Raw genomic sequence first — 14,924 nt, 5'->3', positions numbered from 1 at the left:
TCTTTCTTTTAGTGAAAGAGGCTAAAAAGATATCTAAGAAATATAGGCGAATTAATGTATAATGTAAAGCAAAAAATACAGTGTAAGTGGTGTTTATCCTCAACGCGGTAGGGTGTAAACCACCCGAAAAAAAGCTAATGTAAAATACCATTGTGGCTCTTGCATTCATTCTAGCTCAGGTTCTGCTAATGAAATCTAGGAGCTTCAGCTGAGATAGTTTGGGCTTTTAAGCAAATTAATTATGGCTAGATCTTATAAGTGATGACGTTTGATGGAATGTATAGGGAAAATACTAGAGGCCGACGTAGAAAGCACCAGCATGATACCATCAACTACTCTTCCGACAAAAGTTACCTGGATTGGTCAAAAAGAAGACAACTTTTCTCAAAAGGTTGGCCCTCAAAATGTTAAAATGCATTCCTGGACCTTTAAGAAACTTGTTGCTAAATTAAAATAAAAAAGAGTTTTTTTCTCACACATTCATTCAAGTGTTCTCTTTACTTCATTAAATTCACCTTAAATAATTTTTTTTTATTGCTAAATGATTGGAGTTGTAAAACTGTTCTATCTACAAGTTGTAAAGTAAATAATAGTAACTTTTTACATCGGTTATATAATGTATATACAAATCTATTATCTGATATCCTTGTTCTGTTCGACGTCCATAACGCCTTCTTTTTATTGGGATTAGTTTAAAATCTTTATTACTTTCGTACCTCTGTCATTACGACAGTTTCAGGAAATTACAGCTATTGGCTAATATTTTAGCTAATGAACATTGCAGGAAATTTCAGTTTAATGTAGAAGGTGACGCTACAGAGGTAAATATTTTTTTCACTGAATAAAATTTTAAAACCATCAGAGATTCAAGTGATAAAAAAGTAATATTCTCAAAACATTTATTATTGCAAAAACATTATCTACTATTTGTAGGGTAAATGGACCTTATTTTAGAATCAATAGTTTTCCTTGAGTCTATTAAAAATAGTAATAAATGTTAAAAAAGGGGATGAATACATGAAATGAATAAAAATAAATTTATTATCCTAGGACTATTGTCCCCTTAGAATAAATACAAGTACAATTGGAGGCCCTTTTGTTTTGGCCTGTATTTTATATATTTATAAACAAAAAATAAGCAAGTATTTACAAAAATTAGAATTAAAATTAAGAAAATAAATGCATTAAATTATTAATTCGGAGGAAGCTGAGTAGAAAGGAGATAATTGAGCAGAAGGGATTTAAAGATGGAAAAAGCTTGGAGCATAGCGGGGACAAATGATGGTAAGGATTTCCAGAGAGAGGTAGCGCGAATTAAGAAAGATTTGTCAAAGGATGAAGTACGGTGAAAGGGAATACAGAGATCAGAGGAACGAGATCTAGTATTGCGAGAATCGATCGAGGATTTGTACTTGAAGAGTTGAAAAATATATAATATAAGGTGGGTAAAATTTGGAAAAAAAAATTCATAAAACATTTTAACTCTAGGGGTGCTAACTTACATTTTTCAAACAAAGTGGTAACTTTTAAAATCCAACCAAAGTTGGTCAGTTAGGGCTCAAAAACACAGTTTGAGGAAAGCTTTTATTGAATTTTTCCCATCGGTGGAAGGTAACTTATGGGGAGATTGGATGCTCAGAGCTGAAGAAGTATTGTTCGATCTTTTACTTCTGCAGAGGATTTCTACCGGATGGGAAAGTAGATGGAGGTACTTCCTTCCAACTTTGTCTTTCCTTGATAAAAAGTAATTAATTACTACAATTTTCTGTAATTTATTTAAGCTGCATGTTTTTATTTATTTACGCAATCTGATAAAAGTCTATTTAATTTAATTTTATTAATCAATGGATTATTAATTATTGGTAATAAAACAATTCCTGCTATGAGATGCAATTTTTTTTATATCTAATAAGCAATGAAGGATCTTTCTTTCTATTTATTTTTGCGTTATGTGTGGGTTACTTTCTTAGATACGTTTCGGCTTACTTTAGATAGCATCGTCTCGCTTTTGGCAGTCTCTTTGAGGTATTGACATGTTTTGGTTGATAAGACCAAACACGACCTTCGATCGCTCGACTACTGATAAACTGGCGACACTGTTTCATTGGTATCTAGTGTTTGAAACTTATAAATTCCTAGGAGCAGATAGTATTTATCTGGCATACTCCAGGTAAGGCAGAGAATTTTATTTGAGCCTTTCTTGGAGTGTTTAAGAATTGCTTTGACCAGGGGTAGAACGCAGGGTAAAGAAGGGTGTTTTTACACCAAAGGATTTCTATCAGAAACCATCCTCAAACTGGGTAATTTTTCTGATACCTTTCCAGCTGAAGCTGATGGAGAGGTTGCTGCTTTAGAGCCTTCTGGAGCATCATGCACCGGAGACGGTCCCTCTCGAACTAGTTTGGTTTTAAGTGGGAGGCTTCGCTGTACTACTTGGTAACTAGGCTTGAGAAACCATCATTGATGAAGAGTATATAATAGGATTTTTAATGGACATTGAGGGAGCATCATTCTGTAAGATAAGATATATACATATTATTGCTATAATGTGCGAGAGATGTTTTTTAAAACTTAAAAGATTTCGCTACAGCAAATAGGTTGAAATATCTTTTTTATATCACTAACCAGAATATCAGTTTTTAAAAATGTAATTCCACAGAATTACGCTAAAAACTTAGTTATAATTAAGAAAACATTTATTAAAGATGTCAATTAAATTATAAGAACGAGAGTTTTTTAAACGTACCTAACGAGAGTTTTTTTTCGGATACTGATTTTTTAATTGCAATTAAGGAAAAAATTTAAGCGCCATGGTAGCCAAACGGTTAGAGGCGAGGCCCGCAAAGCTAATATGTATTGTGGTGATACTGGTTTTGTTTCCCGGTCTAGGCCTTAGATTTTTAATTTTTGGTTTATAAAAAAATACATCGTAAAGGATACATGATAGTCGGCTCCGACCACGACCCCAAATTTGGTAATTAATTAACCTGCCTGAAAAATAGGCGTTACTTTAATTTTTTTTTTACTTTCATTTAGAAAAAAAATTGTAGCAAATTCATTAATAGTAATATACATTAGTTCAACTTGTACTTAGCTTATAGATAATTCAAACAACTGCATTTTTTTAAATATCACATATCTTCCTTGAAGTTTAGATATTCGTGCAGATCTTTTTTATTTATAATCAACATATTTCAACTTTTTTTTTCTGGTAAATAAGTATCATCTCTCAAAATTTTTGATGAAAAATTTAATGCAAAGTGGATTAACGCAAATGTTAATTTATGTTTGATAACTATATCAAATATGGACTAAAGTGAAATTGGAGTTTGAATAACTCAATTTGTTTTAAAAAAGACAAACCCCACATTAATGTTTAGTTTCATGAACAGCCACTAGGTTGCAACACATGCTTGGTAGAAATATGTACTATTTCTTCCTACTATACAAACTTTCTTACTGCACAAAACAATAAATAAATAACTTTCTTACTGTAAGAAAAGTATTGCGACCAAATTAAAACTTACTAACATTGAGTTTTCAGAAGATATAACCATTCTGAGTCCCTTCCGAAACAAGTGGTTTCCAGAATATGCTCATTTATCATTATGAGTATGTATGTTATGTATGCACATATTAACGCTAGTATGCGGAGCTTTATAATCCTCATCAATCCATTGTTGGGTTGAATATTTTATTACTCTTATTATCTCTTAATTATCTGTAAGTCTATTAAATAATTTCTATAAAGCAACTGTACTGACGGCATCTTGACTGGCAAAAACATCATTTCCATTACAGAAAATTAGACAATCTTACAAAGTCTGAATGTCAAATATTGATTAAAATCAACACCCTCTTCTACCTGAATAACGCTGATGAAGTACAGTGCTGTCAGAGCGTCATAGAAGATTTTAAACACCACTAATCTCTGATGGACCTCTATTTCAATTGAGCCATTCACTGTTCAAATCAATTAACTCCACTTTTTGAAATATCTTAAAAAGTGTCAAAGCATTTGGTTAAGACATAGTTTTTTTATATTTATAATAAATTTCCCAAATAATAAAGATTAACTCCATTAAATGTCAAAAATTGTCTGGCTATTAAATAATAAATAATTTCAGAAGGCATTTTGATTAACTCCGTGTTCTAATGTAAATCTTTGCAATAATTCAATTTAAATCCAGTAGCAAGAGCTGAATTATAACGGTAAATTTATTTTAATTCATGTATATTGTAAGCGGAATTTTAAAAAAACAATGTATATTATTTTATCGCATTTCATCACTTTATGTTTTATGGAGTTAATCGAGTTGTGCAATGAACAACTCAATTGTGAAGACGCCATCTATCTTTGAATATTTGGTGTGAAGGTTGCATTTTAAAAGGTTACTCATTGTAACCTGCCATGAGGAGGTTATGTTTAATTGATCGGTAAGACAACGTGAAGTATTGTTTAATTGTTATAGATTACGTTAAAAATAGAGATTAATTTAAAATTTAGTGATGAAAAATATCTTGTCAATGGGGCTTACGGTTTGGAGCTAGAATTGATTATACTTAATCATGGATCAAGAAAAAGGAAGAGATTTTCGCAGAAAGAAGTATCCCACGTTAAGGGTATGTTTTTAAATTGCATCATCAGACAAAGTAACTTTACAAGTAAAGACTTGAAACTTGAAGCTTCTTGAAAAGTGGAAATTTAGGTTTTGATTTGTGTAAATTTCTCGTGTAGTTTAACTTAAGTCGTTAAGTTTATTCATATTTATTGAAAGGAAATTTTATTGACTTTGATTTCCATATACAGTACAACCTCGATTAACCGGGCTGACCTCCGGCCATACCCACCCCGGAAAACTAAAATCCCGGTTAAACCGAATACACAGTATTACAGAACATTTGTACCTATGAATGTACATATGTATGTATGTATTATACAGGTGCATAGGTTGATTCATCAGTAAGATGCCTATGTGAAAATATGTAATTTAAAAAGCCGTTTCGACCCATAGATCAACTCTTATCTTAGACGGCAATCCTTTTTTTTTATTTTTTACATACTTATTTTTTTCCCTTCAAGAAAATTAGGTATAAAAGAGTTGTTGCCACGCCTACAATTATGTTACATCGGAAGACAAAAAATTTTCCCGTCGCCACCGAAAATTAACTTTTGTTTCGGCGCCGATCCAGGTGTTCTTATGATGACTCAACACGATCCCGGTTAATCGAGGTTGTACTGTATTCGTGCTGCACTAATCATTTATTAGTTAAAGCTTCATACAATTCAATCTATATCTGCCGCTCAGAATTACTTGAATTTTAGTTACTACTAATTGTCCTAAGTAATGGAAATATCTGTAAAAAAAAATTAACCCTTGTTTTCCAGGAAAAAGAGGAGAAACCTATGAAAAGGCCAATTATATTGATGAAAGCTAAGGATACTGAAAAGTCAGCTAGTAAAGTAGATGACCCCCCGATACCAACAATTTTAATAAAAACGAGAGATGGCGAAAATAGAGCAGTCTCCCCACAAACTTCAACAGCAAAGTGAGCTGCATTTGCTTTAGTTATAAGTTCTAAATTTTTTTAAAAAAAAATAGAATTTACACATTTGAACATTGGGAAACAAGCTATAACCCAAAAGAAATTATATTTTCAGTCATTAAAGTTATACATATCAATTAAAATTGGTCCGTTATATTTCCCACAAGTATTGTGCTCTAAAAATGCATCTCCCGAACCTAAAATTTAATTTATTGATATTTAACTTGGATGATCATAACATGGAAAAAGAATTAATCTCATAAAAAACATAATATTAATTTGGCTGAAAATTCAGTCCTTCGCTGCTTGGGTGCTATTAGAAATTTATTATTTAAAAAAACGATGCATGAGGCTTTCAAGATTACGATAACGTAATAAATTCTACAAGCTAAATATGTTTGAGAAGTCGTTAAGTTTAATCGTTAATAATTTTTTTTAGTTACTGCATCATTAAAAAGGTGCAGCGACTAAAATAAAATAATTACTCCTCCTCTTCTTACATCAATATCATCAATTTCGTGACATCTTAGTTTTTAATATTTTAGAAATAAATTTTATTTACATAAATTTAATTAAACCATTTTGCGTTGATTGAATCTAGTTAAGAAATAAGAAAATATCTCTGTTTTACACTTTAAATTTGTCTGTCAATATTGATTAATCAACCTGTGATAGTGGATGAAAGCCGAAACCGGTCATAGATAAAAAAAAAAACACAAATGCGCTATGAGGTTAAATTCAGCTATACCATCGAGCACTAGGGGACGTATCCATTTTGTCAACATACAAGAAAATATTTTCAGAAATAATGTTCCAATTAGCAATGTCTCGTTCAGCATCTTCTTCTTTCACACATAGTTTAGCTCATCGAAGAAGTTCTTATAGTTACATATTTATTTGATTAGTCAATTATAATTGTTAAAATCATAATATAAATCTTCGATTATGAACAGAATATAGAAATTTATCCCCACTTGTACTTATAAAAACAAATGATACATTTTTCAGTGATTTTATCTGTCATAGAATACCTGTTTTTTTTGCGATTTTGATCTTTAAAGGATTTTTAAAGATTGAATAATCAGGTTTGACTTCTTCTATAAAGCTTCTATCAATTGCCACCACACTATATCACTGAATGGTGTCATCATAAACCAGATTTAATCTCTGAAGATAGAAATCCGAAACTTTGTTTTACCAATTTTTCATTACAGGATAAATAAAGATTCAGATACTGGACCAGCCTACCAGTTAGCACCAAGAGTATCCGTGCCAGATTGTGAGTTAATTTTATTTGAGTTATATGTTTGTAGTTCTAAACTCATCAGTCATAATAATACAACTTCCTGATTTGCGTAGTATCAAATATATTGTCTGGCCCAACCGCAATGAAATGTTGTGTAAAGCTGCTTGATGATGATACACAAATGATTCAAGACGGACTTCTAGAATATTTGACTGAATCTACAGATTTTCTTGTTGTGGGTTGCATCGGGCCACAAGGTGTTGGTAAATCAACTCTTCTGTCACATTTTGCTAAGCCTCCAGAAGATCCCTTCGACTCTGAGTAAGTTCCATCCTTAAGTAGAGTAAGTACAATTAGATCGGGGCTTTACTGCAATTGATTATTTTTTATTGAATAACAAGGATTTGTTTTGTATTTTTTTAGTTAAAACTAAATTTCGTACTAAATTAAAATTCCTATAAAAAAAATTGAAAATCAAACACAAATGTAACTTTTATTTCAGGAACTTAATATTTAAGAAACAATCTAAGACACACATTGATTCGTCTACCCACTGTACGGATGGTATTGATGCATATATAACAGATGAACGTGTTATTCTTCTCGATTCACAACCAGTTCTTTCATTATCTGTACTCGTGAGACATTACAATAATGAAGGTAATTTAAGTGCTAGAAGCTGTTCAAGAGACGATCCAGATTATCCATGTATAGAAAGTGATATGGAACTGCTATCTTTGCAGTATTGCGCATTTCTTCTGACAGTGTGCCACGTAGTAGTCGTTGTACAAGATTACTCATTTAATCCCCAATTAATCAGGTGATTTTTTTTTATTTAATCCCAAAAAGTTTATAAATTGTTTATTCTTAGGATAAATTGTTACTAAAATAGAATTACAGCTTTTCACTTTTGCTCTCTTTTATTAAAAGACAATGGATTTACTTTTGTCCGTAAACCCCTTTAAAATCAATCTTATTAGATAAGGTTTTTAAAAACGGATGATGTTATAAATGAAAGTGTAAATATATCTTTGCATTTGGCATTCCAAGCTTGAAGACAACTATCTTGAAAGTAAATATTTTAAGTAAAATTCAATAAAATTTCAAAATCATATTCCAGAAATACCTATTCTGAAAATTCTCACTTCTAAATGTTTATAAAAAGGAACAGTATCAAATCATTTAAGGGCTCTTATTATAAATATGGTTAAATGAAACGAATCTTCACTTTAAAAAAAAAAAATTAATCATAATAATAACAAAATTAATAATAATAATATCCAGCTGCTGACCCTTAGATTTTCTCTTCCTAGGAGCTTCTTACAGCTCACTGTCCGGTTATGGACAGTGTTGTCTGTAACGAGAGTACACTGTATGGAGGCCGGCAGTGCACTGAAAAAAGCTCCGGCGCTCCAATAACCTTAGATGTTGACGCGCCTTAAATCATTAAAAATAATAATAATTTTTCGAGAAATGATATTTCAAACAAATGCAGCTGGTCTTAGGTTTAAACATTATTATTCTGGTAGTCCTGATATGGTACCTTTGGTTGAGGGATTTTTACTAATAACGTCAAAATCAGTTCGAAACCAATTGAAATGTTTCCTTAGATTCTGAACAAGTTAATGGCAGCTGTCTTTGCTAAAACTACAAGGCTTACATTTATTTTTCTATGGTTTTAGAAATATGTTAACTACTTTATGGTCTTCTGTTGATTCATGAAGACATATTGCTTCATCATTCTGGTTGGCAGTTACATGAACTTTATCTTTGTAAATTGTTAGAAAAGGTGAAAGATTTGTTTAGATTGTAAACATAACAAGTTATCAAGGTACGAAATCCTAACTTGAAAGAGAAGGGTTTTCCAAGAGAAAAGTTGTAAAATGTTAAGATGCAAAAGAAATGCTATTGTTCTAAAAAAGATTATGACTCCAGCATGAATGCTTAAACACTTCAATTAGAGGTAAACTTGCTTACTGGGAATCATTAGTAAATAATTTGAAAACGAAATAGATAATTAAAAACTAATCTAAATATTAGTAATTTCTGCCAGGAAATCGTATTTAGGAGTAATAGACAAGAGAGATGCAGAAGAAATCAATTTTAAAAAATGGCTTTGAGAACATGCTGGAACCGAAATAAATAGATGAAATAGTTAAAATGGGACGCATACAATAGAAAATTTTATTGGTCTGATGGAAAAGGAGTTTGAAAGTAAGCAAAATTTTAAGTAGAGGTATTAAAAAAAAAGATGATGAACAAATTCGAAATGGAAATCATCCAAAAAATGCAGACAGCCACGAAGAGGCCATTAGCCAGATTGCTTAGTATATTAGGATTGCTCAGGTTATGAATTAGGATAGGAAAAATGACCATTTTCTAGTTAAAGAGCCCTCCTTTTAAAGTACTTTAAATAAAAGGCCTCTCTTTTTTAGGAACACATTTGAAGGTCGTATTAGTTTTATTCTGTCAGATGCTTTGAGCATTCATAACTACTGTTATACCTTCTACTGGAAAATGGTATATTGCTTTGCTGACTTACTATACTTGAAATCGATGAGAAGATATTAAGTACTTTTTAACAGTTTAAAAAAATCTTCTAATAAAGATACCTTTAATTTTTCTGACGTTCTGTTTTGTGTACATTCAAAATTATTACTGGCAGTTTGTTAAGTATGGAAAGTAAGTCTATTGGTAGTTTAGGTTTTAGCCATTGTCGGTCTGTTAATGATCCAAGTCGGGTTTGTTAGGTTTCTAGATAAATTTTTACTGTCAGTAAGTATTTACTGTGTGTATTCTTCCAGCTCCCTGTAGATTGGTTCGTTCCGTTTGAACTTCCGAGCTCTCAACGCAATACGCAGCTATCTATTATGGAAAACATGCAGCTGATTCATTGCAGCCTAGAACCCTTGTAAACTGGGAAAATGTAAATCAGTAACGTCCTGAGAATAGATGTATACCAAAAAGTTTTAGAGCTGTCCGACTGTTAATCAGAGGACGAAACTGTTTGGGAGTTTGGTAGTCCCGACTTGATTTCAGTGCAATTTGTGGCGTCCAGGTTAGTTTTGTATCGAATTGAAGAGGTTCTGAAAATTATTACTACGAATTTGTAGCTTTTTGTTAAATAGTCCGCTACTTGGCCTTTTCAATGGTAGGCACACAGCATGGTACGTGTTACTTTCTGTTTCGAATGAATTCTCTAAATTCTTTCATTTAGAGAAAAAGATTGTGGTTAAGACGGTCTTTTTATTACAATTAAGTCGATATCCGGAAGAAACAATCTTTTTTTTTTTATTATACACTCCTACAGACTCAGAAGGATGGTAAAATCTTGAACTTGAGAACCATTTAAACGTTGACATTGTCATTCAAGTGTATGTTTTATATTTCCATATCCTTTGCACCACCTACCCGGTCGTCCTGGACTCCACCACACTTCTCTTTATTATTGACTCCAAGTAAGTACGTTCACTGAAGCTTGAAAGCCGCATTTGATCTTCAAGGTTTTAGGGTGTTATCTCTAAAGGTTACTTACAGCTTATTTTTCAATTATACCCAGAATTGAAGGAAATATAATTATATAAACATGGGGTTCAGGTGAAAAGAGAATCAATTCTCTTTGTAAATTATTAGGGAAAAAATCTTCAATCAGAAAAATAGTACGCTCGAGTTCTAGTTAGTCAGTTACTAGATGGTAGATATGCAATCCGTTAACCTTTTTCTCTTCTTCTTCCTCGCTATAACAATTATTTTTGTTTTGAATCTATTTGGATGTTTATTGTTGATAGTACTACATATTATTTTTTACCACAAGATTTTTACAAGCTGCTGAAATGTTGAAGCCTTCTACCGGTGTTCACACGGATGAAGATACTTTGTTGGAATATTTTCCCCATGTAGTGCTAGTGCATAACAAATCAGAACATAGGGTTTTTACTAAAAAGAATCTTCACGAGTTGCAGGTAATTTTATAAATTAAGTCTTTGTTTATTTATACTTAAATTAAGGCGCGTCAACCATTGAGAACCTTTATAGCAGTCACTGGCCAGTGGCCTGACGTTACAAACACCGCTATCTATTACCGAGGTTTTTGAAATATTTATAAACAAATTATCTTTTTAATATATTTAATCTTTGTTTACAGGAAGGCTATAAAATTCTCTCTGGGCAGTCACAATTACCAATACAAAGTGGAATCGGAATAGCAAACGGCAACATTCTTAAGTCGCTAACACCAGAACTTTGTAAAAGTGATCCGATTAATTTGTTTTTATTGCCTAAATTTCAAAGTGGGTAAATTATTTTTTTCTGCATTATAAAAAAGTATTTTATTCAATTAATTTTAAACAAATAATATTATAATTTTGCATTTTTAGAAGAACAGCCAAGCTATGAAAATATTAATTATGCTTCTTTGGTGAAAGATTTGAGATTGCAGATATATGGATTAGCCCCGGCCCCATTGACTCATACACTTTTGACGGAAAAGAATTGGTAACTATTCATCCAAATGGCCATATTGACTTTAAATTTTTTTATTAAGATTAAGATGTAAAAAAAATTCGTGCATTTTTTCTGTAGAAAACAATTGAATATTTCTATTTTTTTAAATGTTCTGTTGGTAAACCTTATTTTTCTCTGTCATCAACACTTAATTGGTTGTTAGACGGAACCCTCAAGTAATACTTTACATTTTTTATTATTTATATTCGACTTCATTTTTATTTATTAGAAAAAAAAATTTTTTGTGTGAAATATGGTGGTTTTAAATTTTTAAATTTCAGCATTAGAGAGGTAAGTGATGTAAGGGAAATCAGACAAAGAATTAGAAATGAGGTATGCCAAATTTTTTCAGGAGTAAAGCGCGTAATGTATAATCAACAAAGTAAAATGTTAATTCTTGTGCTGGACCTTTCCATTACTAGTCCACGTTCATAAATACTAAGAAAATATTGAAGATCCTTTTTAGTCCAAAAAGATATGATTTTAAAAAAAAGTATGCATCTTGAATGCAGACCCTGTTTTATTTCTATCAGTCATTTCCCTAAGCATTCTGATTGAATTTGTAAAAATCTAGAGACCAACGATCCTCAGAAACTTTATTTATTTAGGTGTTTCACGATGCAAATCGCGTTAACGTTATCGCTAGAAAAATTTTCTGTTGTGGCATTTATGGAAAAAGTTTCAAACAGCCCTCTAAAAGTTAAATAAATACGGGGTGACTGATGCCAGTAAGTTGCTATTTGGGCGCCGGCGCCCGCTAGGGGCGTTCCAGCTCATTACAGTTTGCACATCTGAACTGTTCATCACAATACAGCACTTTGCTCGTGCATAGATGTCACAAAGCACCGGGGCTTCCTCTCTTTGTCTGATCAGCAGGCCAAAAAGGAGTACACTCTTAAAAATCCTGATCTGTCGAGAAGCATATTGTCGGATTAACTTTCTTTATGAAAAATAATTTATGAATTCTGTAAATGTAACATGCTGATTTTTAATCCGGCAGGTGCTTTTTAAGGTTTGAAGGTTAATCCTGTAAACTTACCTAGCAAGGGTTACAATTTTTAAAGGGGAAGGCATGCATTCGGTACTGCACTCCTGATTTGCAATAGTTTCTCTAAGGTCGTAGATGAACGTGCAATGACCAAAAATTAGAGAAATTTCAAATTCGAATTGAACATTAAATGGATAAATATTTAAATGAATAACAATATGTAGCAATTAAATAAATAAACAAGGTTACCTACAAATTGTAAATATATTTTAAGGAATTATTATTTAGTTGTGGAAGAATACTAAGAGGTGGCTGACCTCGGAATTGTTACCAAGGGAGAGTTTTGCGAGATCCCAACACTTCCTTAAAAGAAGGCAAAAACAAAAATAGTATAACTACTTAATTCACCCAAACTGAGCTCATTATCAAAAACTGAAAAATCAATTAACCGTGGCTCAAATTCAATAGAAACCTTATTCAATGGTCATTTAGAACAAAAAACTTGTAGATGGCCTTTGGAATAAGGTTTCCTTCAAATTCGCCACGGAGTCGCGGATAATGCCACCTAATTGATCTATAGCCTAATTTGGAAAAAACAATTTAACATAAGTGTCTAAGGGTCCTTAAAGCTTGAATAAAACCAAAAATCCGTACGATTGCAATACTCCCTCGTATGAGTTATGAAAAAGTAGAAGCATTTTTTGTTTTGTTCACATTATTTGTAAACTAGGACCTTTTATATTTTTTTAATGGTGCTCTTAACAAAAAAATTCACTTTTGTACAAATTACTTAATTTCAGGTGGCATTATGCTGGAAAAATATGGGAAGATATCAAGAAAAGCACATTCTTTCCTGAATATGGACGATTATTACCTACACCATCATCAGCCAAAGCTGAAATTAATCAGACTTAATCATCCTGCTAACATACGACTTTTGAGCCATTCAAGAACCCGATATTCAGTTATCGGTAGAATAAGAATCCATGCAGACTGAGGAAATGAATATTATTTCAGTCTTGGGTAAAGTTGGTGTCGCTAAATACTCGTAAGATAGAGCTCTGGTATCTGTTATGTAACTGTTAGTAATGGGAAAGGAATTTTGGCAACTTCAGTAATGATGTTATTGATGGGAGAGTGGAAGCAGGTATCACGCTTTTCATTATTGATTAGCTATTGTATAATAATTATGTGCATAATATGCAGATTTAGTACAGCTTATTCTTAGGGTAAAAAAAAAAAAAAAAAAAAAAACTAGCAAAAAATGACAAAAGAAATTTCGTTTTTGGCGAGAATAAGTATAATTAATTGATATTTGGTGATTAAAAAAGATATGAAAACCGCAAAAATTGTTGGTAAATGCCAACAATAACGGTCTATTAGTTTGTAGATAGTAAAAAGACAAGGTTCAAGTGAACATCATCTTATTTTTGTTTATCAAAGTAATACTTTATATCTCCTTTCTCTTCAAATTAATTTTTTTGGCATTTTTCAACTATTTCAACAAATTACTTTCTGCTATGAATTATATTGTAAATAATAAAATCACCTTCCACCATGAGCTTGGCTGACAAAGATTTGTTATCACTTGCTCAGCCAACTATAACAATTCGTACATTTAAACCTAAATTTGGTGCATTGTGTATTATATTTCTTATTTCTATAAAATATTATCAATAAGTTAATTAGATTGTTTTTACATTCGTTAGAGTAAAATTTTACGTGGCCCTTGATTTAATTTCTCGGACGAAGATTAGTGAAGAAGGCCTATTGGCTCAAGTAACAAATAAAATCACTGCTCTCATTCAGTTAACTATGATGATAATTTTTAAATCATTAAATGGCTCTTCTACTTAGTTGTGAGCCTTGGCCTTTTTAATTAATATTTGCTATACATGTCTATCTCAGGCACCTCGGTAGCCGAGCGGTTAGAGGCGATACCTGCAAAGCTAATATGTATTGTGGTACTGGATTTGATTCCCGTTCTTAGGCCATTTAAAGGTTAATAAAAGAAATTTACAGTAAAGTATGTTTGCTAGTCGCCTCCGTTCACGACACCTAATTGGTAGTTGGACGTAAAGCACCGCCTGAAAAAATAGGCGATTACTTTACTTTTTTTTTTTACATGTCTATCTCAAACTGCTCTTTAGACGCGGATTCCTAACAAGTAGCTAGCACCGTTCTCAACGCCATTAAGCAATCGCAGCTTGGTGGTTCTAACTCCTCTTATCGCCATCCTTCATCCGTGTCCGGCCTACCGAAGTATTTCCAGTTTAAGAAGTTGTATTAACTGTATCCCTAAATAGATTATGTAGCTTCTGATTCGTACATTGTCTCCATTCTTCTCCAACTATTGGGCCAAATATTTGCAAAGGACTTTTCTTTTTAAAATTTGGAAGTCAATAAAAACAAAAAAATTATTTGCGGAACAATGGTCCATCTATTTTTGAGTTTACTGTGGTTTTTATTTATTTATTTATTTATTTTTAGTAGCACAAATAACCTTCACAATCAGGATAAGTTTCTGTACAGGGATTTGGGTATAGCGAAGCGCCTGATATGAGATTAGGGGCTTGTTCAACAATAATTGTAACAAATAGGTAAGAGTACTTGCCCACTAACTGGAATGTAAAATTATAA

The 14,924-nt window shown here is 32.0% G+C and overlaps 1 protein-coding gene across 1 annotated transcript; it reads left to right on the top strand.

Annotated features, from left to right (window-relative positions):
• The first annotated feature begins 4,373 nt into the window (after nt 1-4,373).
• On the top strand, nt 4,374-14,905 carry LOC141449249 (nonsense-mediated mRNA decay factor SMG9). The gene is made up of 9 exons (XM_074118483.1): nt 4,374-4,623; nt 5,390-5,550; nt 6,762-6,826; nt 6,907-7,114; nt 7,296-7,613; nt 10,608-10,755; nt 10,938-11,082; nt 11,170-11,287; nt 13,085-14,905. The coding sequence occupies exons 1-9, from the start codon at nt 4,570-4,572 to the stop codon at nt 13,197-13,199; spliced, it is 1,332 nt and encodes a 443-aa protein (XP_073974584.1). The 5' UTR covers nt 4,374-4,569; the 3' UTR covers nt 13,200-14,905.
• Nucleotides 14,906-14,924: the final 19 nt, after the last annotated feature.

The sequence above is a fragment of the Rhodnius prolixus genome, unplaced genomic scaffold (assembly GCF_049639745.1).
Source record: "Rhodnius prolixus isolate KJV_2025 unplaced genomic scaffold, Rpr scaffold_2, whole genome shotgun sequence".
NCBI classification, from domain to species: Eukaryota; Metazoa; Arthropoda; class Insecta; order Hemiptera; family Reduviidae; genus Rhodnius; species Rhodnius prolixus.
Note: the sequence above shows the minus strand (reverse complement) of the source record. Positions and strands in the feature narration are given on the sequence as shown.

Coding starts and splice junctions, on each gene's coding strand:
- LOC141449249 (XM_074118483.1), top strand. CDS start 4,570: ATGGATCAAGAAAAAGGAAGAGATTTTCGCAGAAAGAAGTATCCCACG. Junction 6,827..6,906: donor AAGAGTATCCGTGCCAGATT/GTGAGTTAATTT, acceptor TGATTTGCGTAG/TATCAAATATATTGTCTGGC. Junction 10,756..10,937: donor AGAATCTTCACGAGTTGCAG/GTAATTTTATAA, acceptor CTTTGTTTACAG/GAAGGCTATAAAATTCTCTC.